Source organism: Moschus berezovskii, chromosome 17 (genome assembly GCF_049115385.1).
Source record: "Moschus berezovskii isolate FMDL1 chromosome 17, NW_MosBer_1.0, whole genome shotgun sequence".
Taxonomy (NCBI): domain Eukaryota; kingdom Metazoa; phylum Chordata; class Mammalia; order Artiodactyla; family Moschidae; genus Moschus; species Moschus berezovskii.
Window position 1 is genome coordinate 37,146,814 of NC_142476.1, and position 27,201 is coordinate 37,174,014.

Genomic DNA, 27,201 nt, shown 5'->3' on the forward strand with positions numbered 1-27,201 from the left:
TTTATTATGGTTTCATTTAAATTAGGATATTCAACTAATACTAAGTATTCAACTAAGTTACAGTAAGTTTTGTATATATCAGTTTGCTTCAGTTTGAATTCTGTTCTGGGATATATGCCTGGGGTTTCAATATCAGAGAAAGCACCTTCACTTCTAACATAAAATTTGGCTGCAAATGTGAGGGTTATAAGCACTTGAGACAAATAAATCAGTCTAATTATTAAAACTCAGGCACAATTTTATAATGAAAGCCATTGAAACCAGCTTTTTATTGGATTTCATGGCTGCAAATGAAGTTAATATCACTTCATAAACTGTGTTCTTTGATACTAAAGGGAAAAAAAGATAGGCCTTTAAGAAATCAAATTTAAACCTTTCTTGTGACCTGGGCAAACAAGAAAAGGAAAGAGCTGTTCAATTCCACTGCCTCATGGCAATTTTATGTGAATTATAATTTCCAAAGCAGCAGGTGATTGCAATAACTGGGACTGAACTAAGTTATTATTAGAAGTCAAGCACACTGTACTTGGGGGATCCCAGGTGGCTCGGGGTAAAGAATCCGCCTGCCAATGTAGGAGATGTGGGGTTCGATCCCTGGGTATGGAAGATCCCTTGGAGGAAATGGCAACCCATTCCAGGATTCTTGCCTGGAAAATTCCAAGGACAGAGGAGCCTGATGGGGTACTATCCATAAGGTTGCACAGAGTTGGACACGACTGAGTGACTGAGCACACATACATGCACATGGTATTTATCAAGATAAAGTGTATGCATAGTTCCTGCTGTGAGAGTTATCAATTTGTGTTAAGTGATGTACTTAAGGAAAAATATTGCTTAAAAGGGGACATATAGTTTTATATGTGTGAGATGTTGACTCCAAAAAAAATTCCTTCAAAGACAGATTTGGTCAAAAAGTGTTACCTTAGGGGGGAAGGAACAAGATGGCGGAGGAAGAGGATGGTGAGACCACTCTCTCCCCGACAAATTCATCAAAAGAACATCTGAACGCAGAGTAAAGTCCACAAAACAACTTCTGAATGCTGGCAGAGGACATCAGGCACCCAGAAAAGCAGCCCATTGTCTTCGAAAGGAGGTAGGAAAAAACATACAAGATAAAAAGAGAGACAAAAGAGGTAAGGACGGAGCTCCGTCTCAGGAAGGGAGGCTTTAAAAAGAGAGAAGTTTCCAAACACGAGGAAACACTCTCACTGGCTAGTCTGTGGCGAGCCTCAGAGGGCCACATAACCGGAAGGAAAAAGAAAGAAATAATTAAAACCCACAGATTATCCGCCAAACAGTAACTCCCAGCGGAGAAGCAGCGCAGACGCCTGCATACGCCATTAGCAAGCGGGGGCTGGGCAGGGAGGAGCCAGCTGAACTGCTTAGAGAGAGGACTGGGCATGAATGCCACGAGAACAATCTGAGAGAACTGGGGATAGCAAAGCAGACTGCGATAGCTTCCCCACGAAAAGGCGGAAAGCTCTAACCTAAGACTCCGCCAGCCCCGCTCACAGAATAAAGGGCTGAGCAGAGCGAGCCAGCTGCGGTCGGCCCACCCCCCATCCCCCACTGAGACAGGCAGGGAGGTCAGCCAGAGCCGGAGAGGGCAACTGCGGCCCCAGAAAGGCATCCAATACAAACTGCAGGCAGGCTTGTTGCTAATCAAGACTTCTTGGGCTCGGGCCGGTCGATATCTGCCTGAGAAGGTGTGCCGGTTGTATACCCAGAAAACCGAGTGGCAGGGACTGGGGAGGCAATAAGTTGCAGCGGCCGCGCTCGCCAAACACCTGGTCACCTGAGCTGCTTGGACCGGGGAAGGCACAAAACGCAGGCCCAACCAAGTCTGTGCCTTTGTGGAGAACCCGGGAAACTGAACTTGAGACGCTCAGACCTGGGAAGTGCATACAACCCAGCGCCGGCCTTGGACAGTTCCCGGCAGAGCAACCTAGAGCCTGTGCAGTGTAGACTGGGACAGCACATGCGCTATGAGCGGGGGCAAACCCAGTGTGGCCGAGATACTGCAAGCACTCCCCATAGATGCCAGAGATATTTGTCTGCAGCGTTCCTCCCTTCCCAGAACAGGACCAAACAACTGAGCCTTAAAAAGTGTCCGCCCGCCCCCTAGTATCAGGGTGGAAATTAGACACTGAAGAGACCAGCAAACAGAAGCTAAAATAGAGGGAACCACCTTGGAAATGACAGATAGAGAAGTCTAGAGACTACTCCAAGAATAAGACCAAAAACCAGAGGCAAGAGGCTTAAGCACGAATCCTGAGAATAGCAGAGAACTCCTGACGGGAACATTAATCGATAGGAGCTCATCAAACACTTCCATACCTACACTAAAACCAAGCACCACCCAAGGGTCAACAAGTTCCAGAGCAAGACATACCATGCAAATTCTCCAGCAACACAGGAAAATAGCCCTGAGTTTCAATATACAGGCTGCCCAAAGTCACTCCAAACCCACTGACATCTCATAACTCATTACTGGACACTACATTGCACTCCAGAGAGAAGAAATCCACCTCCACCCACCAGAACACTGACACAAGCTTCCCTAACCAGGGAACCTCGACAAGTCACCCATCCAACCCCACACACAGGGAGGAAACTACATAATAAAGAGAACTCCACAAACTGCCAGAAGAGGGAAAGGCCACCCCAAGCAAAGCAATATAAGCAAGATGAAGAGGCAGAGAAATACCCAGCAAGTAAAGGAACAAGAGAAATGCCCACCAACACAAACAAAAGAGGAAGATTTAGGGAATCTACCTGATAAAGAATTTCAAATTTTGATGGTGAAAATGATTCAAAATCTTGAAAGCAAAATGGAGTTACAGATAAATAACCTGGAGAAAAGGATTGAGAAGATGGAAGAAAGGTTTAATAAGGACTTAGAGGAAATAAAAAAGAGTCAATATACAATGAATAATGCAATAGATGAGATCAGAAACACTCTGGAGGGAACAAACAGTAGAATAACAGAGGCAGAAGACAGGATAAGCGAGCTAGAAGACAGAATTGTAGAAATAAATGAAACAGAGAGGAAAAAAGAAAAACGAATTAAAAGAAATGAGGACAATATTAGAGACCTCAGGGACAATGTTAAACACTCCAACATTTGAATCATAGGAGTCCCAGAAGAAGAAGACAAAAAGAAAGACCATGAGAGAATACTTGAGGAGATAATAGTTGAAAACTTCCCTAAAATGGGGAAAGAAATAATCACCCAAGTCCAAGAAACCCAGCGAGTCCCTAACAGGATAAACCCAAGGCGAAATACTCCAAGACACATATTAATCAAATTAACAAAGATCAAACACAAAGAACAAATATTAAAAGCAGCACGGGAAAAGCAGCAAATAACACACAAGGGGATTCCCATAAGGATAACAGCTGATCTTTCAACAGAAACTCTTCAGGCCAGGAGGGAATGGCAAGACATACTTAAAGTGAGGAAAAAAAATAACCTACAGCCCAGATTACTGTACCCAGCAAGGATCTCATTCAAATATGAAGGAGAAATCAAAAGCTTTACAGACAAGTAAAAAGCTGAGAGAATTCAGCATCACCAAACCAGCTCTTCAACAAATGCTGAAGGATCTTCTCTAGACAGGAAACACAGAAAGGGTATATAAACTCGAACCCAAAGCAATAAAGAAAATGGCAACGGGATCATACTTATCAATAATTACCTTAAACGTAAATGGGTTGAATGCCCCAACCAAAAGACAAAGGCTGGCTGAATGGATACAAAAACAAGAACCTCATATATGTTGTCTACAAGAGACCCACCTCAAAACGAGGGACACATACAGACTGAAAGTGAAGGGCTGGAAAAAGATATTCCATGCAAATAGAGACCAAAAGAAAGCAGGGCTAGCAATACTCATATCAGATAAAATAGACTTTAAAACAAAGGCTGTGAAAAGAGACAAAGAAGGAAACTACATAACGATCAAAGGATCAATCCAAGAAGAAGATATAACAATTATAAATATTTATGCACCCAACATAGGAGCACTGCAATATGTAAGACAATTACTAACAAGTATGAAAGGGGAAATTAACAACAATGCAATAATAATAATACCCCACTTACATCTATGGATAGATCAACTAAACAGAAAATTAACAAGGAAACACAAACTTTAAATGATACAATAGACCAGTTAGACCTAATAGATATTTATAGGACATTTCACCCCAAAACAATGAATTTCACCTTTTTCTCAAGTGCACATGGAACCTTTTCCAGGATAGATCACATCCTGGGCCATAAATCTAGCCTTGGTAAATTCAAAAAAATTGAAATCATTCCTAGCATCTTTTCTGACCACAATGCAGTAATATTAGATCTCAATTACGGGAGAAAAACCATTAAAAATGCCAACATATGGAGGCTGAACAACATGCTGCTAAATAATGAACAAATCATAGAAGAAATCAAAAGAGAAATCAAAATATGCATAGAAATGAATGAAAATTGAACCAGTTCTAATGAGGTGGATGAAACTAGAGCTTATTATACAGAGTGAAGTAAGCCAGAAAGAAAAACACCAATACAATATACTAACGCATATATATGGAATTTAGAAAGATGAAAATGATAACCCTGTATACGAGATAGCAAAAGAGACACAGAGGTATAGAACAGTCTTTGGGACTCTGTGGGAGAGGGTGAGGGTGGGATGGTTTGGGAGAATGGCATTGAAACATGTATATTATCATATGTGAAACAAATCGCCAGTTTAGGGTCGATGCATGTTACAGGATGCTTGGGGCTGGTATGCGGGGATGACCCAGAGGGAGGATAAGGGGAGGAGGCAGGTGGGAGAGGGGTTTGGGAGGGGAAACTCATGTACACCCGGGGCGGATTCATGTCAATGTATAGCAAAACCAACCAATATAATATTGTAAAAATAATTAGCCTCCAATAAAAATAAAAATTAAAAAAAAAGTGTTACCTTAAAGTAGGCAACTTTCATAAAGTATCTGTGATAAAGATCAAAACAGAAACACAGAATTGAGACGCATCAAGAAGCCTAATGGAAAACAAGGGGAAAAGCCAGAAGACATCAATAGGAGTAAATGCTTCTGAGTAAAAAAACTACTGAGGTTATAGATTTGATCTTAGGCTTCCAGGATGAAGAAAGGAAGACTCAATTTTCCAAAGTTAAGTGAGAACTGGTAATCTGCATTCCAAAGATAATGTAAAAAAAATTGCAATAATAAAGAAAATTAAGGATTAAGTTTTAAGTAGAGACAGATGAGTCAAGATCTAAAATATCAGTGTAATTGTATGACTCAAGAATAAAGGTCAGATCTGGCATAAAGAGACTACAAAAGCAGGGAAAACCAATACCAGTTGTAGAGAAAAGCCATTAGAAAAGACCAGCCATTAGAAAAGACCTAATGGCTTTTCTCTACAAATGAAAATGGAAACCTTGATAATGTAAAAGAAGTGATAGATGTTTTAATTTTTATTCTTTATATTTTTCTGTTAATCAATTTCTATATTGCATGTGTGAGTGAGTGAAAGTTGCTCAGTCATGTCTGACTCTTTGTGACCCCATGGACTGTATAGATTCTCCAGGCCAGAATACTGGAGTGGGTAGCCAATCCCTTCTCCAGGGGATCTTCCCAACCCAGGAATCGAACCTAGGTCTCCTGCATGGCAGGCAGATTCTTTAGCAGCTGAGCCACCATATTGCACGTGGATTCACTTCTGTGTTCAGAAAAAGAAAATGTTACTCAAAAATAAATCTTTCATTTACAAAGTGACATTAACAATCCATTATTGTTTTCCAATTTTACTTTTCTATTCATTATGATGGGTCAATGCTAATTTCTCACTAGTGTTCAGCAGGATCAACATCATGCAATTAATCTTTATTTAGTGCCTGTTCTGACAAGACTGCTATACAATCTAGAAACTACAAAGATAAATCAGAACTTGCTCTGAAGTTGTTAACAATATAGTGGAGGAATCAGATACCCAACAGCAATATGAAATTATGAGATTACTAGCAAGAGTTTCTGAGAAGGCAATGGCAACCCACTCTAGTACTCTTGCCTGGAAGATTCCATGGGCAGAGGAGCCTGGTAGACTGCAGTCCATGGGGTCGCAAAGAGTTGGACACGACTAAGTGACTTCACTTTCACTTTTCACTTTCATGCACTGGAGAAGGAAATGGCAACCCACTCCAGTGTTCTTGCCTGGAGAATCCCAGGGATGGGGGAGCCTGGTGGGCTGCCATCTATGGGGTCATAGAGTTGGACATGACTGAAGCGACTTAGCAGCAGCAGCATCAAGAGTTTGAGATCATGAAATTGATCCAATTTAAATGGCTTTAAATGGCTTCTAAAGCAGGCAAAGTGTGATTCATTAATACCATTATACAATCAAAAGAGGCGAATGAGATTTTAGTGAAGATGGTTACACATTGAAAACACGGTACCTGATAATTTATAATCATGTAACACTGGAAGAAAATGGTGGGAACCAGCAAGATAAAGATGGCAGCTGTTGGATAATCCAAGTGAAAGAAAGAAAAAAATTAAGTTGCTCAGTCATGTACAACTCTGTGACCCCATGGACTGTAGCCTGCCAGGGTGAAGTCAAGTTTAAATTTCTATTTAATAGAGCTACATTATTTTCTCTCAGCATCCCCAAAGGTGTACCTTGTCTAGTTCCACTGGATTTGTACCTTCCCACCACTGAATCCAGAAAGAACTCTAGATGTGAAATATACTTCCCATACACCTATTTGGTTTAGTCTCTAGCTTTTGATCATATAGGGGTTCTTTTCTGTTTCACTTTCCCCTGAGTTTCCATTATTCTCCCCTCTTCCTTAATCTAGTTGTTAATCTCTGCCAGAATGTTCTGAGGCTCATGAAGCAGTAGTATATTGTCATCCCTACTTCAGGTACTATAACAGCCAAGTAAAATACTTAATAGATCATGATAACAATGTATATACTTCCACAAAGATGGCCCTACTACTAGAATTCCTGAAACCAACCTGATATCATGAAAATAAACCACAGCTATCAAATAATTAGATCTTGCATCCTTCTAATTAAAAAAAAAATAGACAACTAACTTTCACAATTGGGGAAACAGAAACTCTTGATGTTTATAGCATTCTTATATGTACAGGGAGCTGGCACAACAAACTGCTTTTATAAATAAAAGACCTTTAACAATATAATTTATCTAATTCAACCAATAAAGCTAAACTAATATTATAAAATTTCCCTGGGAACTTAACCAGATCTGGCAATAAATTTATTCACCAACTGATGGCAACTATAGATGCTATGTGGGAGTGAAGAGGCAGATGTATATAGGTGTGAGCATGCAAACAAGCGTCTGTGTAAACCTATATGAGTATGTGAATATGTACCTGAGCATGCATATATAGGAATGAAAGTCATAGGAATAAATAAGAATGATAATAAAAATAAATTTGTTAGTAACAATGAACAGAGGCATTAGGATACTAGGAGTATAGGAGAATTCAGTACATGATAAATTAATAATTGAGTTTGAAATCTAAAACACGAATGAAGGAATGCTTTCAAAAGAGAGAAAAAAAGCTTGATGAGGATTAGAGAGAAAAAGAAAACTTGGCATCCATTTTCTTCTTGAAGAAATGCAGCAATACTCTATGTGAAGAAATTGAGATGAAAAAATTTAAAAAGAAATCAAACATAAATTGTCAAACTTTTCTTCTAAAAATGTAAGGGAAAATATATTCCCACATGCCAAGAGAAAATAAAACCGAAGGGGAAAAGACAGGCCACTGGTTAGGTTGATGGGAAAGGATACTATGACCCAGTGATTCTACGGGATTTCCTGATGAAAAGTGATAGAACACTTCACACATCAAACAGAATCTCAGGAAGCCTGTATTTGATGTGAGAGTTGGACTGTGAAGAAAGCTGATCGCCAAAGAATTGATGCTTTTGAACTGTGGTGCTGGAGAAGACTCTTGAGAGTCCCTTGGACTGCAAGGAGATCCAACCAGTCCATTCTAAAGGAGATCAATCCTGGGTGTTCATTGGAAGGATTGATGCTAAAGCTGAAACTCCAATACTTTGGCCACCTCATGCGAAGAGTTGACTCACTGGAAAAGACTCTGATGCTGGGAAGGATTGGGGGCGGGAGGAGAAGGGGACGACAGAGAATGAGATGGCTGGATGGCATCACCGACTCGATGGACATGAGTTTGAGTGAACTCCGGGAGTTGGTGATGGACAAGGAGGCCTGGCGTGCTGTGATTCATGGGGTCGCAGAGTCGGACACGACTGAGTGACTGAACTGAACTGAACTGAATGGAATTCTGAAATGTGGGAACATAAATAAAAAGATTACCATAGGTTCCATCTTTCTCCAAGAATCAGGATTTGAAAAGAAAAATCGAAGAGAAAGAATTTGCTATAGATTGAATGTGCCCCTCCAAAATTCATATATTGAAATCTAATCCTCAATGTGATAGTATCAGGCGGTGAGGCTTTAGGGACGTACTCTGTCCTCATGAATGGAATTAGTGCTCTTATAAAAGAGACTTCACAGAGATCCTGTGCCCCTTTCTCTACCTGAGGACACGGCAAAGGATGAAAAGATGGAGTCTATGAAGAAGAATGGAGCGGGCCCTCAGCAGACACCAAAATACTTCCCAGACACCAAAATAAATTTCTACTGTTTCTAAGCCACCCAGTATATGCTTTTCTGTTACAGCAGTCTGAGCGGACTAAGACAGAACTAGTGAGAAAATGTTTTACCAAACATTGTGAAAGTTGTTATTCAAGTGACTAAGGGAGCTGAATTTATGTGGATAAAAGTAAAACATCTAAGACTGAAAGTTTTCAGATATTTAGGGGCAGACGGCAGCAGCAGAATGATACAACACAATGTCTTGGGCTCAATCTAGCTCAGGAGAGCTACAAAAGAGTGTAATTGTTTGATGTAAGATAATGTTTTTTGACAGTTCCATGTACTTATGAGGTGACTTGCACACTGGAATATAAATTCATGGATATGATTTATTATTACAAAACATCCACTGCATGACATTTTTAGGTTATATAAAAATACAGCATTCTTTCGAAAGTACCAGTGTTGGATCTTGAGTTAAGAGGCAAGACACATAAATTATTTTTTGTTTTCAAAAGGTGTGTATATTTTTTTTTAACATTAAAAAAATTTTATTTATTTTTTGGCCACGCACTGTGTGGCCAAAGTTTAATTCTCCAACCAGGGATGGAACCATGCCTGCTGCAGTCTAAGTGTGGAGTCTTAACCCCTGGACCGCCAGGGAAGTCCCCGTCGTAAGTCATTATATATTTCTTATGACAGTGGATATCACAACTGTCCAAAGGACTGCTCAAATGACAATTTCTCATGTGGAAAATATTCAGTTTAGCCACAGTATATTAAGTTCCAAACCTGCAAAGAGTACTTCTCCACATCGAATAGGTTTCCGTGGTCTTGTCCTTGGTCCTTGCATTAATGGTCGTTCTTGAGGCAATAGGAGATAGTTTTTAGCCTCATCTACCAAGTCCCTGTGAAAAAAATTCTGCCTTTATTCCAAATGTCTAAATAATATTTTTAGTCAAATCCCAATATGGTTAAGGTATATGTAAGATGGCAAAGGGGAACAGCATAAATCAAACCAATTCATGAATGCCAGTCAGCATTTTTATTAATTTAGGCTAGTTTTTTGGGGGGCACATGGCATGTGGGATCTCAGAGATTGAACCCGTGTACCCTGCACTAGAAGCTTGGAGTCTTAACCACTGGACTGCCAGGGAAATCCCCCCAGCCAGTATTATAAAGGTCACAAACATGACAGCAATGATGCCAGTCACACTATGAGCTGTGAATTGACTGGTATTTCCATCATGACTTTATATCTTACTGCAAATTAGTCTAAAACTCAACATACTTGAGACAACCAATGACTTATGGGAAACTAAAAATTACAACTTAATTACCAGTCTGCATAGTTACTGCCTTCTAGTGAATTTGATTAGCTTTTGCAGGATACTGGCAAAGAAGCGTATCAACCACAACACAGATATTTGCTAGATTAATTTAAGCAATAAAACTAGGTCAAAATTTGGATTGCTAAAAAGAAACACCCTACTATCATTTAATATTAATTTTCTATTTGGGACTATATGAATAGTTCCCTCTCAATAAATCTACTGAGGATGAACAGTTTTGTCTTTTTCTATGAAGGTCCTTTATGAGAAGAACCTAGTAATTACACTTGTTAAATAAAGTATCCTAACTTACACTATTTATGTATTCACTTGCGTCCTTTGAGTGATTCAGTATGTGACTAGTACAAATTCAATCTGTTACTCTGTTCTTTCTCAACTCTGAAAGTGCTTTCTAAATTATACTATATTTCCATTTCTCTATTTATATTACAACAAATAATTTATTCCTGCTGGACCAGTGCCGGGCATGACCCAATAATGTACTTCCAGTATATGATTTTGCTAAGGCCTCTTCTGAATTTATGCTAAAAATAAAAACAAAACCCCTCAAAATCCCAAGCTGATGACCAGGAACTATTTCTAGCTTCCTCAGCTAAAAACAAAGACTGTGATCTCCTTCTTGCTGGTTTTTAATTAAGTTGTTCAAGCGTTCCTAGAAAGAATATTACAGAGCTAATACTTAGGGGCAAACACAAAATTAATAGTAACAACAATAACAGGGGCTTAATACATATTAACTCATTTATTCTCCACTACAGCCCTATGGAATAGGTACTGTTATTATCCTTATTTTATTTTTTTTATCCTTATTTTATAAATAAAGGAACTGTACCAGAAAAAGGTTCAAGTAACTTGAATAAGGTCACACAGCTAGTAAATAATAAGGTCACGATAAAAGGAACAGGCTGCTTCCTTTTTTAAAACTTTTTATTTTGTATTGGGATGTAGTCAGTTAACAATGTTGTCATAATTTCAGGTGAACAGCAAAGGGACTCAGCTATACAGAAGGTCCTGTTGGTTATCCATTTTAAATATAGCAGGGTATACATGTCCATCCCAAACCCCCATCTTTTCCCCTCCCCTACTCCCAACAACCATGTTTGTTCTCTAAGTAGGAACAGTCTTCTTTTAAAAGTAACTTTGTGAGTATTTAGGGGAATTAATTACCATCTGTCTTTAAGTTTAAAAGGTAAACACATAAAAACCCTCTCTAACACCTCCTGTTAAGGGAACAGGCTTCAAATTATTGAAGAAATGAAAATGAATCTATTATGTTCTATATCTTCTCTAGAGATCCCTGATTCTGGAACAAGTTCCTTTAGTCACTAAGGGAGATCCAAAGAGATCTCCCTTGTGTAGTTTAAAGAGAGTTCTAACTCACTGTTTCATTTTTATAAATGTAACATGCTGCTAAGAAATGGTTAAAAAACCATGAGGTTTCATATTTGAAACTAAACCTTAAAATCTGTCAAGTGGAAAAGTAGTTTATTAAATTTTATATATACTGTAGTTCAGAGATAGTCCAATAAAATAAATGTTTTGTTTGTCTTGTAAAAACATTTAGAATTTCTTTCAATAAAAAAAAATTTATGAAACCGTATCATCAAACCCTAGTGGGACTCTTTCCATAGCTGCTTTAAGGGTATAGCAGACTTTTAACTCTTGTCTACAATCTCAGAAAGCAAGGCTGGTCCTATTTCCTAACAAGGCATATGTGATGGAATGAAAAAGTGCTTCTGACACACTTTTATGATGGGGTCAACAACATTATTTAACTTATCTCAAGAAAAGATATACTATCAGAGAATTGTCTCTTCAAACTCAAGCTTGCATTAAATCATTAAAAGAAATCTACCTCTTTAGTGCCACTTCTACACCAATAAATACTATGCATAGAAAAAAAAAAAAACTAATGGAATGGAATACTGGAAATTCAGTCTTCTCTTCTTCCATCTCCTCTTATCTAGCCCAGAAGAAAAATCTGTTAAATATTGCCTTGATTACAGCACTAAAAAATATAATATTTAGGAAGCAATACAAATAAGGAAATTAGGAGAGGACAGGAATGTTTAGTTGTTGATTTTTCCCATCCAGGACCATTCATACCTGCATTCTTCGTCACTTTTGATGAGGGGATCAGAACCTACAGTGCCCACCAGGAACTTGGGACTAAGCAAAGGCAACCGCACATGCTGCAGCACCTGTGAGATAATAAACACTATTAAAGGCACAAACGCCATCTGTAAGGTATTTAAGAGAATACATAACTCATGCTCCCCGATTGTGTTTCCAATTGTTTTGAGATCTAATTGGACTAATTAATTGATCTAATAAATAATGAGGGTGGAAGGCATAAATACAAAACTAAATTTATTCCAACCACCAGTTCAGTAATTAGAATAATCAGTATCACTTTAGTATGCTTCTTATGCTTTCAGCAGTATGCTGCTAAGCTGCTAAGTCACTTCAGTCGTGTCCAACTCTGTGTGACCCCACAGATGGAAGCCCACCAGTCTCCCCTGTCCCTGGGATTCTCCAGGCAAGAACACTGGAGTGGGTTGCCATTTCCTTCAGCAGTATAAGCTCTCCTAATAACAATCTAGAAGAATATACTATCAAATTGCTAAGGACTGTAATCATAATAACAAGAACATCAAAAATGTCATTTAGTGACCACTTATGACCCGTATCATTTCTTTAGTCTTCAAACTGTGGTGAGATTTCCAAATCATAGAGAAGGGAGACATGATAACTGCCATCCTTGCTTTCTTTTGTTCATTATGTACCATTTAGGTTCTGATTTATGCTATAGCCCAAACCTAGAATTGATGCAAAACAGAGGAAGCAAAATAGAAAAAAGTTCATAAACACTTAAAATGCTTAACACTTAATCTCCTTGGTTATTTGGAAAGAGATGGTCTTTCTTACAGTCTAATATGAATGACAGTGATAACTGTTTCCTTTTTGCAAATCAAATATGTATTATTTTACCCAGTATAACACAGTTACTTAAAGAAGCATTTCCCTGCATACCTGGGGTAACTGAGGACGTCTTTCTTGAATACTGTATTTAACCCAGGCCATCACTGCATTGAAGACCTGTTCTTCACTGCGAACATTTAGTTCATCACTAGATATTATATCAATGAGTTGATTGGCTGGAAGCAACATGAACTCTTCACTTTCCATCACCTGTTTGAAGTTAGGTAGGAATAAAAGGGAAAACACCCTGTGATCAGATTTGACTGTTTCAATATTTTCCTTCAGGGTTGTAGGGCAAAGCTTTATTTCACAATGGAGCTGAAGTTCAATATAGTACCAGAGGACAAGAAAAGTTTAAAAAGAAAAAAAGATAGGTAGAGCACAGAAGGTTTTTAGAACAATGAGACTATCCTGTGTGATACTACAGTGGTGGACACATGTCGATTATACATTTGTCAAAACTCATAGAATGTACAATGCCAAGAGTGAACCATAATGTAAGTTATGAACTTTGGATGCTAACATGTCAATGAAGGTTCATTCAATTCAGTTCAGTTCAGTCGCTCAGTCCGTCCGACTCTTTGCGACCCCATAAATCACAGCACGCCAGGCCTCCCTGTCTATCACCAATTCCCGGAGTTCACTCAAACTCATGTCCATCGAGTCGGTGATGCCATCCAGCCATCTCATTCTCTGTTGTCCCCTTCTCCTCCTGCCCCCAATCCTTCCCAGCATCAGACTCTTTTCCAGTGAGTCAACTCATCACATGAGGTAGCCAAAGTATTGGAGTTTCAGCATCAGCATCCGTCCTTCCAATGAACACCCAAGATTGATAGTTGTAACAAATGTATTTCTCTGGTGCAGGATGTTGATATTGGGAGAGGTTATGTGTGTCACTTACTAAATGGACATGAATTTGAGCAAACTCCGGGAGATAGTGAAGGACAGGAAAGTCCGGTGTGCTGCAGTCCATGGGGTCACAAAAAGTCGGACATGCTTAGTGACTGAACAACATGTGTGTGTGGAGACAGGGTATATGGGAACTGTACTTTGTGCTCAATTTTCCTGTGACCCTAAAACTACTCTAAAAAAATAGTTTATTAATTTTTAAAAAGGGGAACATAGGAGAATACAGATGGCACAATTAAAATTTAGGAAAAATAGTAGTTTGTGATTTACACAATTTAAGAAAAAAATGTTTTTCTCAGTATGAAGTATCAAGATAAAAATTTATATTCAAAATAAACTATACCAAATTATAACTCCAGAAATTAAGGGGCATATAAAAAAATCAGGAAAAGCTTTCAGAGGCTAAAAGGGCAATGTCTCGGACAGAAACAGCAAGGGGCCAGTTTGAAAAAGGAATGAGGGCGTCAGCATTTCTGTAAGCAAGAATAACATAACGATATAAGCCATTAGACCCAAGAAAATCCCTCTGAAGACTGCACCACTCAGGTATATTCATATTCTCATATGTATATATGAAACTATAAACACATATAATTCATCTGTATTCAAGGTTTGAGGAATTGTCAGAATACAGATCAAATGACAACAAGGATGTTATCTGATTGTGCAGTTCAGCCACAAATCCCAAAATCTTGTAAATCTTGTCAAGATTGTATGTAGAATAAAAGGGACAGGGTGTAATGCAGTCACTGCTACACTTCATGTGGCTTCTGTCTCATTCAGAACATTGTTCTGCCTGTGACGTCTATTAGTGTAGGAAGGATATAGTTTAAGAGCTCGAATTCCCACCATGCAACCTCTGATGCATATGCTATATTCTCTCAGGACAAGTCTGTTTTCATGCTCATCAAAAAAATCAGAATATTTAGCAGGATTTGAGATAAGCCATAACAAGTTGACAACTTGGTTAAGAATTTTTTCCCAAGCACATCAGAAAAAAATACAAATCTCAAAAAAATGGCACAAGTCTTCATATCATCTGAGTGAGAAACCCTCTGGGGCTCAGGAAATGAAATTGGAAACCTTTAAATTTTACGTGAAGTTGCTTAGCCAGGTCACTTAGTAGTTAGAATGCCTGCATTGTATTCTCTGTAGCAGCGTTGTTGGATTTAGCAAATAATATATGGTATGATTATACTAAAAACTACTTGTTCACCTGGAATAAATTCAACTGGGCACCCTGTGTTTTGTCTGGCAGACTAATGTTGGGGGGTGTAAAGTTAAGGGCCAGATTTGGGGCCTAGTTCCAGATGAAGTATGCTGACCTTTAGCATGTAAAACTTCAGCAAGTGTGTATGTTTCTTTCTTCTTAATTTTTCTTCAATCTGATTTCTTTACTAAAGATAAGTCATATCATATATCTTTGTGAAGTTCCTTAACATTCTTTTAGGATCTTGTCAGAGTATAAAAATTTTCCCCAATTTAGTGATTATAAAACAAATATTATATAAATATCAAGGATCACCAAGTTTAAAGTTTATGAATAAACCACTCTGATATTCACAAGTCACTTAATGGAAACCTTAGAGGGCAAGAAGACAAAAATATCTGTGTGAGAAAATATTTTTTGGCACTAAGAGTAAAAAGAATACTTTTGATGAACAAAGATATTAATGATCTACCATTAGGGCAAATCTAGCACTAAATTCTATCCTTGAACCAAATAACCAGGTTAAGAAAATACTGCTTTAAAATACCTGTATTTTATTTATTTTTGAAGTTTTTTCTTTTCATGTGGATAATTTTTAAAGTCTTTATTGAATTTGTTACAATACTGCTTCTGTTTTATGTTTTGTTTTTGGGGGTCTGAGGTATGTGGGGTTTTAGCTCTCCAATACATGTAGGATCAAACCTGCATCCCCTACATTGTAAGGTGAAGTCGTAACCATTGGGCCACCAGGGAAGCCCTCAAATAACTGCTTTTTAAATAAGAGTTTGTAGGAAATCTAAATTTTAAGTCCCACACTATTATGGTAAAAGCTTACTTTTAGTTTCTTCAGATAAATGTAGATGCAATTTGAAGAATGAATAAAGCTGAAAATAACAAGAATGAATGAGGAAAATATTCTAGAGTTGTAACAGAAATGAATGGTGAAATCAGTGGCATTGAGTTGAAAGAAAAAAATTATGTTTATGAGCAAGCGTAACACTGTATGAATTAAATTTGTTGTTATTTAGTTGCTAAGTCATGTCTGACTCTTTGTGACCCCATGGACTATAGCCCACCAGACTCCTCTGCCCATGGGATTTCCCAGGCAAGAATACTGGAATAGGTTGCCATTTCTTCCTCCAGGATGAATGAAGTTAGGCGTAAGAAAATAGAAGGAAATTAAATAGAGATTTACGTCTGAAAATAATTTATATGAATCACAAGTGGTAAGCCCTAAATTTAGGTGACTTATTTTGCATCTACACAGAACCATTCTAGTCCATGAACAAAGTAAGGTTTTCTTCACTGGGATTTCATTATATCAGGTTCACTTTGGAGGCAGGGTTAGAACTGCAAGGGATTCTAAAACCTTCTGTACTATTAAGAATATTCTTCAGCTATTTGTAACTACCTTAGAACTAAAACTCAAACTTAGAACTAAAACTATGTTTAAAGCAAAAAATTTTTTAAAAAATCAACTTTATTTAAAACATACAGTTCAATAAATTTTGATAAATGTACACACACATGTAACAAACCATTACCACAATCAAGATACAGAACATTACCATCAACCCCAAAGATTCTAAAACAAGGATTTCTTAATCTGGGGTCCAATGACTTTGGCAAATTATTTTGGAAATTCTCAATTATGGAAAATCTTTATTTTTTGCAGAGTGGATTTGATTTTAAAAAATAGTGGAACAAAGTTAAAAGTCAAATCTGTTAAAGAAGTTGTAGGAAGTTTACTCTGAATGAAAAATCAAGTTTGACTATAAAATACTGATGCAATTAATTTTAATGAAGTATAAACTCCATTTAGTCATGGTAATCCCAGGGACGGGGGAGCCTGGTGGGCTTCCATCTATGGGGTCACACAGAGTCGGACACGACTGAAGTGACTTAGCAGCAGCAGCAGCATTCCTCTTTTATATTTTGTTGGAATCAATATTATATTAAGGATTCTCCCATATATAAATTCATGAGAGGTACTGATCTGCAGTTTTCCTCTAGTGTCTGTGGTTTGCACATTAGGGTAATTTTGACCTTATCTGGCAACCTCCTGCACGTTTTTTTGGAAGATTTTATATATGGTTACATTATTTCTTTCTGAAATGTTTGACAGAATTCACCATCTGGGATTGCTTTTTTGTGGGAAGGTTTTAAAATTATTAATTCAATTTCTTTCATAGACAGTTATTCTGGTTTTCTGTTTCTTAAGTTTCTGTAATTTGTGTTTTTCAAAAAATCTGTCAATTTCATCTCAGTTGTTGAGCTTAGCAAAATGTTGCTCATGATATTCTGTTTTATCCTTTTTAATGTCTGAGGGATTTATAGTGATGTCTTCTTTTTTATTTCTGATACTGGTAAGCTGATTCTTCTCTCCTTTTTTTCTTGATAAGTACAGCTAGAGGTTCATCAGTTTTTTTCAAAGTAACATTGATTTTTGCTCTATCCTTTATTCTTTGTTCCTTCTATTTTGGGTTTAATTTGCTCTTCTTTTTCTAGTTTACAAAAGTAACCATCAGAACAAAAATACAAACCTTCCTATATACTAAAAAAATTAGGGACTTCCCTGGTGGTCCATTAGTGGGGAATTTGCCTGCCAGTGCAGGGGACATGGGTTCAGTCCCTGGTCCAGAAGATCCCATATGCCACAGGGTAACTATGTCTGTGTATTGCAACTACTGAGCCCATACTCTAGAACCCAGCAGCTGCAACTGCTGAGCCCATGAGCAGCAATTACTGAAACCTGCATGCCCAGAGCCCATGGCTCTGCAACAGGAGAAGCCACTACAATGAGAAGCCCAAGCACTGCAATGAAGAGTGGCCCCTGCTTGCTACAACTAGAGAAAGCCCACGTGCAGCAACGAAGACCCAGCACAGCCAAAAATAAAACAAATATATCTTTAAAAAAGAGAATCTATAGAAAAGAGAAAATCATAATAGGAAAAGCAAATATATAAAGGCATTGTAGATCACTTAAATAAACCAGTACAGACGGTTTTTTTAAGTAAAAAAATTTATGATATTGCTTATAAATACAACAGCAAAAGGATTAACATGAATATGTAAAATAGGACATTGAAATGATAAAATATAGGGGAAGGAAGTAAGAAAATGTAAAAATTTTTAGAATGTGTTTGAGATGATAATTACCAGTTTAAAGTAGATACAGTAATGGGTTAACATACTTGAAAACTAAGGTAACCACAAATCAAAAACATACAATAGATTCACAAAAAGAGAACTTAAGCATAATACAAAAGAAAACCATCAAACACAAAAGGAAAAATAAAAAGAAAAGAATAAAGAAATAAAAAATCAACTGGAAAATAAGGTTTAAAATGGAAATAAATAAATATATGTCAATAATTACCTCAAATGTCAATGGACTAAATGCTCCAGTCAAATGACACAGAGTGGCAGACTGGATAATAAAACAAAAGCCTAAAATATGCTGCCTACAAATGATGTACTTTAGGATGAAAGATACACACAGACCGAAAGTGAGGGGATAGAAAAAAGGTACTTCAGGCAAGTGGAAATGAGAAGAAGGCAGGGATAGCAGTACTCATATCAGACAAGAATAGACTTTAAAACAAAGTCCACAGAGAAAGATAAAGAAAGACATCACAAAAAGACATTGATAAAAAGATCACTATAAGAAAAGGATATTATACTTGTTAAAATATAAGCCCACAATATAGGGCTAAATATATCAAACTAATACTAACAGACATAAAGGAAGAAACTGCAAGGAAAACAATAATAGGAGACTTAAACATCCCACTGACATCAACGGACAGATCATCTACATAGAAAATCAGTAAGGCATCAGTCTCCTAAGGCAAAAGCAAAAATAAACAAGTAGAATCTAATTAAAGTTATGAACTTTTCCAAAGCAAAGAAAACCATAAACAAAACAGAAAGACAATCTACAGAATGGGAAAATATATTTGCAAATGATGCAGTTGGCAAGGGCTTAATTTCCAAAATACAAAAATGGCTCACATAGGTCAATATATTAAAAAAACAAGCATCACATAAAAAAAATGGGCAGATCTAATAGACATTTCTTCAAAGAAACATACAGATGGCCAAAAGATATATGAAAAGATATTCTACACTATTAATTATTAGAGAAATGCAAACCAAAACTACAATGGGATATCACCTCACAATGGTCAGAATGGACATCATCAAAAGTTCTACAAATAATAAATGCTGGAGAGAGTGTGGAGAAAAAGGAATCCTCCTACACTGTTCAGAGAAGGCAATGGCAACCCACTCCAGTACTCTTTCCTGGAGAATCCCATGGATGGAGGAGCCTGGTAGGCTGAAGTCCATGGGGTCGCTAAGGGTCAGATGCGACTGAGCGACTTCCCTTTCACTTTTCACTTTTGTGCACTGGAGAAGGAAATGGCAACCCACTCCAGTGTTCTTGCTTGGAGGATCCCAGGGTCGGGGGAGCCTGGTTGGCTGCCATCTATGGAGTCGCACAGAGTTGGACATGACTGAAGCGACTTAGCAGCAGCAGCCTGCACTGTTGGTGGGTATTGTAAATTGATGTGGCCACCATGGACAGTATGGAGGTTCCTTAAAAAACTAAAGATAGAGCTATCACATGATCAAGCAATCCCAGTTCTTCGCATATATCCAGCAAAGATGAAAACTTTAATTCAGAAAGATACAGGCACCACAGGGTTCACAGCAACACTATTTACAATAACCAAGACATGGAAGCAACCTAAGGATCCATCAACAGGTGAATGGATAAAGAAGATGTGGTGTGTGTGTGTGTGTGGGTGTATACACACAGTGGAATATGACTCAGCCATAAAAAATGAAATAATACCATTTGCTGCAACAAAGGTGGACTTAGAGATTATCATACTCAGCTAAATAAGTCAGACTGATAAATATTATATGATACCACTTACCTGTGGAATCTAAAAATGATACAAATGAACTAATTTACCAAACAGAAACAGACTCACCTCACAGACACAGAAAGCAAATTTATGGTCAACTAAAGTGGAAAGGGCAAGAGAAGGATAAATTAGGAGTTTAGGATTAACAGATATACCCTACTATATATAAAATAGATAAACAACAAACAATAAGGTCCTACTGTATAGCACAGGGAACTACATTCAGAATTTTTTAATAACCAAAATGGAAGAGAATCTTAAAAATAACCAAATATGTAGATATATAAAACTGACTCTCAATATATGTATATAAACTTATATGCTATAATATATCATGCATTTTATCTATATAAACTGAATCACTTTGTTATACACCATAAAATAACACAAAATTGTATATGAACTACATTTCAATTAAAAAAAAGAAAAAAAAAAGGGAAAGGGCCCAAATCAATAATATCAGAAATGAAAAAGAAGTTAAAACCAACACCACAGAAACACAAAGGATCACAGAGACTGTGATGAACATCTCTATGCCAATAAAAGGTACAACCTAGAAGAAATGGACAATTTTTTAGAAAGGTATAGTTTCCTAAGACTGAAGCAGGAAGAAACAGAAAATATGAACAGACCAATTACCAGTACTGAAATTGAATCAGTAATTTAAAAATTCCCAACAAACAAAAGTCTAGGACCAGATAGCTTCAAACATTCTACCAAACATTTAGAGATGACTTAATACCTGCACTATTCCCAAAAACTGCAGAGGAAGGAACACTTCTGCAATCTTCTATGAAGCCATCATCACTATGACACAAAACCAAAGATATCACACACAAAAAAGAAAAGTGCATGTCACTATCACCAATGAACAAAGGTGCAAAAATCCTCAACAAAATAAGACTGGCAAACTGAATCCAACAATACATTAGAAGGATCATCCACCATGACCAAGTGAGATTTATCTTAGGGATGCAAGAATTTTCAAATATCTCCAAATCAATCAATGTGATACATTATATTAACACACTGAAGAACAAAAACTATATGATCATCTCAGTAGATGCAGAAAAAGCTTCTGATAAAATTCAATGTTCATTTATGATAAAAACTCTCCCAAAGGCAGGCATAGAGAGAATATACTTTGATATAATACAAACTGTATAAATGAGAAAACCATAGCTAACATCATCTTCAATGGTGAAAAGTTGAAAGCATTTCCTGTTAAGATCAAGAATAAGACAAAGATGACCACTCTCACTACTTTTACTCAACATTATTTTGGAAGTCCTTAGCAACCAGAGAAGAAAAATAAAAGGAATCCAAATTGGAAAGGAAGACATAAAACTGTCATTGTTTGCAGATGACATACTATACATAGAAAATCCTAAAGATGCCTTCAGAAAACTACTAGAGCTCACCAATGAATTCAGTAAAGTTGAAGGATACAAAATTAATACACAGGTATCTGTTGGATTTCTATGAACTGACAGTCAAGTATCAGAAGGAGAAATTAAGGAAACAGTCTCACTTATCATCACATCAAGAATAAAATACCTAGGAATAAGCTTGCCTGAGAAGTAAAAGACCTGTGCTCTGAAAACTATAAGATACTGATGAAAGTAACTGAAGACAACACAAATAGATTGAAAGATATATTGTATTCTTAGATGGGAAGAATCAATATTGTTAAAATGACTCTACTCCCCAAGGCAATCTATAGATTCAATGCAATTCCTATCAAACGACCAATGACATTTTTCACAGAACTAGAACAAATATTTAAAAATTTGCATGGAAAGATAAAAGACCTCAAATAGCCAAAACAATCTGGGGAAAGAAAGACCCGGAGGAATCATGCTCCCTGACTTCAAATTATACTAAAGAGCTATAGTAATCAAAACAGTATGGTGTGTGTGTGCTCTGTGTATGCTCAGTTATGTCCAACTCTTTGTGACCAAATGCACTATAGCAAGTCAGGCTCCTCTGTTCATGGGATTCTCCAAGCAAGAAACTGGAGCAGGTTGTCATTTCCTTCTCCAGGGGATGTTCTTGATTCAGGGATTGAACCTCTATCTTCTCTGTCAGCTGGAAGATTCTTTACCACTGAGCCACCTGGGAAGCCCAATCAAAACAGTATGGTACTGGCACAAAACAGACAAATAGGTCAATGGAACAGGACCGAAAGCCCAGAAACACACCCACACATTTATGGTCAATTAAGCTATAACTAAGGAGGCAAGAAAATTAGAGATACCAAGGGAACATTTCATGCAAAGATGGGCTCAATAAAGGACAGAAATGGTATGGACTTAAGAGAAGCAGAAGATATTAAGAAGAGGTGGCAAGAATACACAGAAGAACTGTACAAAGAAGATCTTCATGACCCAGATAATCATGATGGTGAGATCACTTACCTAGAGCCAGACATCCTGGAATGTGAAGTCAAATGGGACTTAGAAAGCATCACTACGAACTAGTGGAGGTGATGGAATTCCAGTTGAGCTATTTCAAATCCTAAAAGATGATGCTGTGAAGTGCTGCACTTACTATGTCAGCAAATTTGGAAAACTCAGCAGTGGCCATAGGACTGGAAAAGGTCAGTTTTCATTCCAATCCCAAAGAAAGGCAATGCCAAAGAATGCTCAAACTACCGAACAATTGCACTCATCTCACACGCTAGTAAAGTCATGCTCAAAATTCTCCAAGCCAGGCTTCAGCAATACATGAACCATGAACTTCCAGATGTTCAAGTTGGTTTTAGAAAAGGCAGAGGAACCAGAGATCAAATTGCCAATATCCACTGGATCATCGAAAAAGCAAGAGAATTCCAGAAAAATATCTATTTCTGCTTTATTGACTCTGCCAAATCCTTTGACTATGTGGATCACAATAAACTGTGGAAAATTCTGAAAGAGATGGGCATACCAGACCACCTGACCTGCCTCTTGAGAAACCTGTATGCAGGTCAGGAAGCAACAGTTAGGACTGGACATGGAACAACAGACTGGTTCCAAATCAGGAAAGGAATACATCAAGGCTGTATATTGTCACCCTGCTTATTTAACTTATATGCAGAGTACATCATCAGGAATGCTGGGCTGGAAGAAGCACAAGCTGGAATTAAGATTGCCAGGAGAAATATCAATAACCCCAGAGATGCAGATGACACCACCCTTATGGCAGAAAGTGAAGAAGAACTAAAGAGCTTCTTGATGAAAGTGAAAAAGGAGAGTGAAAAAGCTGGCTTAAAGCTCAACATTCAGAAAATTAAGATCATGGCATCCAGTCCTATCACTTCATGGCAAATAGACGGGGAAACAGTGGCTGACTTTATTTTTTTGGGCTCCAAAATCACTGCAGATGCTGATTGCAGCCATAAAATTAAAAGACACTTACTCCTTGGAAGGAAAGTTATGACCAACCTAGGGATAGCATATTAAAAAGCAGAGACATTACTTTGTCAACAAAGGTCCGTCTAGTCAAGGTTATGGTTTTTCCAGTAGTCATGTATGGATGTGAGAGTTGGACTATAAAGAAAGCTGAGCGCCAAAGAACTGACGCTTTTGAACTGTGGTGTTGGAGAAGACTCTTGAGAGTCCCTTGGACTGCAAGGAGATCCAAACAGTCCATCCTAAAGGATATCAGTCTTGGGTGTTCATTGGAACGACTGATGTTGAAGCTGAAACTCCAATACTTTGGCCACCTGATGCGAAGAGCTTACTCATTTGAAAATACTCTGATGCTGGGCAACATTTGAGGGCGGGAGGAGAAGGGGACGACAGAGGATGAGATGGTTGGATGGCATCACCGACTCAATGGACATGAGTTTGGGTAAACTCTGGGAGTTGATGATGGACAGGGAGGCCTGGCATGCTGTGGTTCATGAGGTCACAAAGAGTCAGACACAACTGGGAGACTGAACTGAGCTGAAACTGAAGGAGGCAAGAATATACAATGGAGAAAAGACAGTCTCTTTTAATAAGTTGTGCTGGAAAAAACTGGACAGCTACATAAAAGAATGAAATTAGAATATTCTCTAATATCACATACAAAAGTAATCTCAGCCTAACCTCTTTCCCGAGATACAGACTTATATAGTGACTTGCTCAATATCTCTATGTAGATATTTCACAGGAGTCTCAAACTGAATATATCTAAAATGGAACCCATGGTTTTTCCTCCTCAAGCTGTTTCCCTCTCCATTACATCTGTAGTACAGATTCCCAGAAATGGGATTGCCAAAATAAAGAGCATGAGCAAAATGTGTGTAATTTTGATATACTGTCCAATTTCCTTTCAGAGGGGTTATACCAGTTTATACTTATGCTAGCAATTAGCTATTTCTCCATGTTCTTGTTAACGGTGTGTAACCAAACTTCTGGATATTTGTAATCTGGTAGATTACAGATTTATAACCTGATAGATAAAAAATAGTACTTTGGTGTAGTTTTAATTCATGTTTCAGTTATTATGAACAAACCTGAGCAGATTTTCATATGTTTAAGGGCAATCTGAACTTCTTGTTTACTACCCATTTTTAGGTCATTGGTCTAGGTTATTAACCAATAAGGAGCTCTTGATGTATTAAAGAGATATCATCTGTAATATGAGTTACAAATGTTTTCCCTTACTTTGTCTTTAATTTTTTGTCTCATTATTGTTTTACCATGCAAAATTTTTAAATATTTATATAGTCAAATCTATCAATATTTTCTTCTATGCTTTCTGGGTTAGTCTATTAGAAAGGCCTCTTTAAGATTATAAAGGACTTGCTTTGTGTCATCTTCTACTATTTTCATGGTTTCACTTTGTATTTTTTAAATCTTGGATCCATTCACTGGACGCTATCCTGCTGGACAGAAGAGTGATACTAAAGAATAAAATGGACATGCCATTCCTTTGCTTAAAATCCTTTAATGGTTTTCTTTTGGTCTTAAGATCAAATTTCAAATTCTTAACATGGTCTATTAACTCCAATGTGATCTGGCCCCGTTTCTTCTGTAAAATCATTATGTAACATTCTTTATTGTTCTCTGGATCTCATTGGGTTTCTTTCAGTTCCTCAAACTTGTTATGCTTTTTCATGTCTCAGAATCTTGGATGAACTGTTCCAGAACCAAAGTTAAATCTCTCTATAATACACTGTTAAATTATCCAGGGCTTCTTTGTAGCACCCATTAACTCTAATTAATTATTTATGTCTTCTGTGCCAGATTATAATTCTCCACTAGAACAGACAATCTAGGCATCTTGTTCACTACTGTAGCTTCTGTTCCCAAGCACAGTGGTGGAAATATAGTAGCTTCACAGATATTTATTAAATGAATGAATAAATGAAAAATAAAAGGTTTAATAAATTCTTCGGTAACATCTAATTTCATTTTTCTGATTATTAGCTCACCAAATAATCTGATATACTATATTGTTCTCCTAACAAATACATTGTGGATTCATTCAAACCACCAAGTACAACTCACCTCTTGAAAATTATGTTGAGTGAACTTGTCTGCTATCCTTAGCAACTCACGACATGAATGTGTGTCAGCAAAAGCCCGAATGCCCAGGCAGTTTGAAGGATCTAATTGTCTCTTCAAGAATTCACAACAGGCTTCTTGAATTTCTGCCAGCTGGAGGAGGCAAGCAGCTGGCAGGAGAGTCTGAACGTTGCCCTCTTCCACAGTTATCTGGGAGGTATACGCAAAGTCTATCAGTAGTTCCATAGCCCTCTCATCTATGTCTCGGATCACTACTTCCGTCTGACGGCTCTCTGCCAATTCTCCTGTAAACATAGCTCGGAAGTAGGGACTACAGGCTGACAAAATGACTCGATGGGCATATATCTTCTTAGCGCCCACAACCAGCACCACATCGCATAGCTCCCGGTGTTTTCTCAGAAGGTTAATCACTTCCAAGGTTTGTCGAGGGTGCTTGTCTGAGATATAGGGCATGCGGGCAGGTTGGGGAACCCCTTCTGGTAATTTGTTGGGGTCTCCAAGGGTGCAGCGGCTTGTTACATCCATTCCAGTCTCTCCTGGCCGAATGTTGGTACACCTACAGGAATGGGGGTAGGAGAGAGAAAAGAAGATGGCAATATTTTCAGAAGCTCATTCCAGCATTTCATCTGTATTTCATATGTAGAGATTCAGGTGTTAATTTACTAAGTAAATGCCACAAACAAGTTACTGACAAACAATTAGAACTAAAATATTTGGATTTTCATAACCATCACACTGTATCAACATGGAGAAAAAAGAGAATCTGTGCCCCTCAGTTAAGATGGTAACTATGTTTTTGACAAATATTTACTATTTTTTATAGTTTACAAAGCATTTAGCTATGGACTAAGGAAAATTCAAAGGAATATAAAGAGGCAATCAGGAAACCTAATTATCTAGAACAAGGAGATATACATGAATAGTCAGAAAGAGGGTAACCAGGATAAAAAATGTGATTCAGAAAGGCAAAATCTATGAAATATTTGTTTATATTGGAACATATACCTGACTGGCATAAGCTCTCAGTTATTACAAGGGTATGTATTTGTGTGTGTGTGAAGTGGGAATATTACATTGGGTTTTTTCAGAGTTTAGGTGAAATATGCAGCACACATGCTTCAGATCACTATACTTCTGTTTCTGATTCTATACTTGCTAGGCAGTCTTCTGATGTACAATTCTTTCAAAGGTATCATGTTATTTAAAAGGGAGGTAGGTGACTCCAGTGTCCTGATCACTGGGTTTTAGGTCAGTCTAAAGTTAGTCTCAGAAACTAATCATCTATGACTGTACTGAGATAGTTTAATATCTGGTCCACAAGGGACAGTATTAGTTTACTACCTCTAAAACTAGCACCGACAAGACCTACAATATAATAAAACACTAAGAGCGTTGAGAGAATCACCTGGAAAGGAGAGGAGACTCTAAAAAAACATTTTAGGAAGAAGAAACTACATTCAGTTCTTTGCAACCTGTTTTGCCAAAGCACTTATAAATTTAATCTATGCTTGACCTGAGCCTACAGGTAAATGTATTCTACAGTACAAACTATTCATAATACCTGACATCTGGTAGAAACAGCATTATTTATGCCTGACAATTTAAAACTGAAAGCAGAACAGTTAAAAAATAATTTTTACCACCCACATAA

General features: G+C 37.5%; 1 protein-coding gene across 2 annotated transcripts in view; it reads right to left on the reverse strand.

Annotated features, from left to right (window-relative positions):
• Window positions 1-27,201, reverse strand: part of KLHL20 (kelch like family member 20) — a 55,761-nt gene that overhangs the window by 13,956 nt on the left and 14,604 nt on the right. For both annotated transcript variants that reach the window (XM_055419223.2, XM_055419222.2), the window contains exons 3-6: window positions 25,533-26,106; window positions 13,051-13,209; window positions 12,124-12,218; window positions 9,458-9,573 (exon numbers count right to left, since the gene is read on the reverse strand). In XM_055419223.2, coding sequence (XP_055275198.1) covers window positions 9,458-9,573; window positions 12,124-12,218; window positions 13,051-13,209; window positions 25,533-26,106 — 944 coding nt within the window. The remainder of the gene's footprint in view (window positions 1-9,457; window positions 9,574-12,123; window positions 12,219-13,050; window positions 13,210-25,532; window positions 26,107-27,201) is intronic.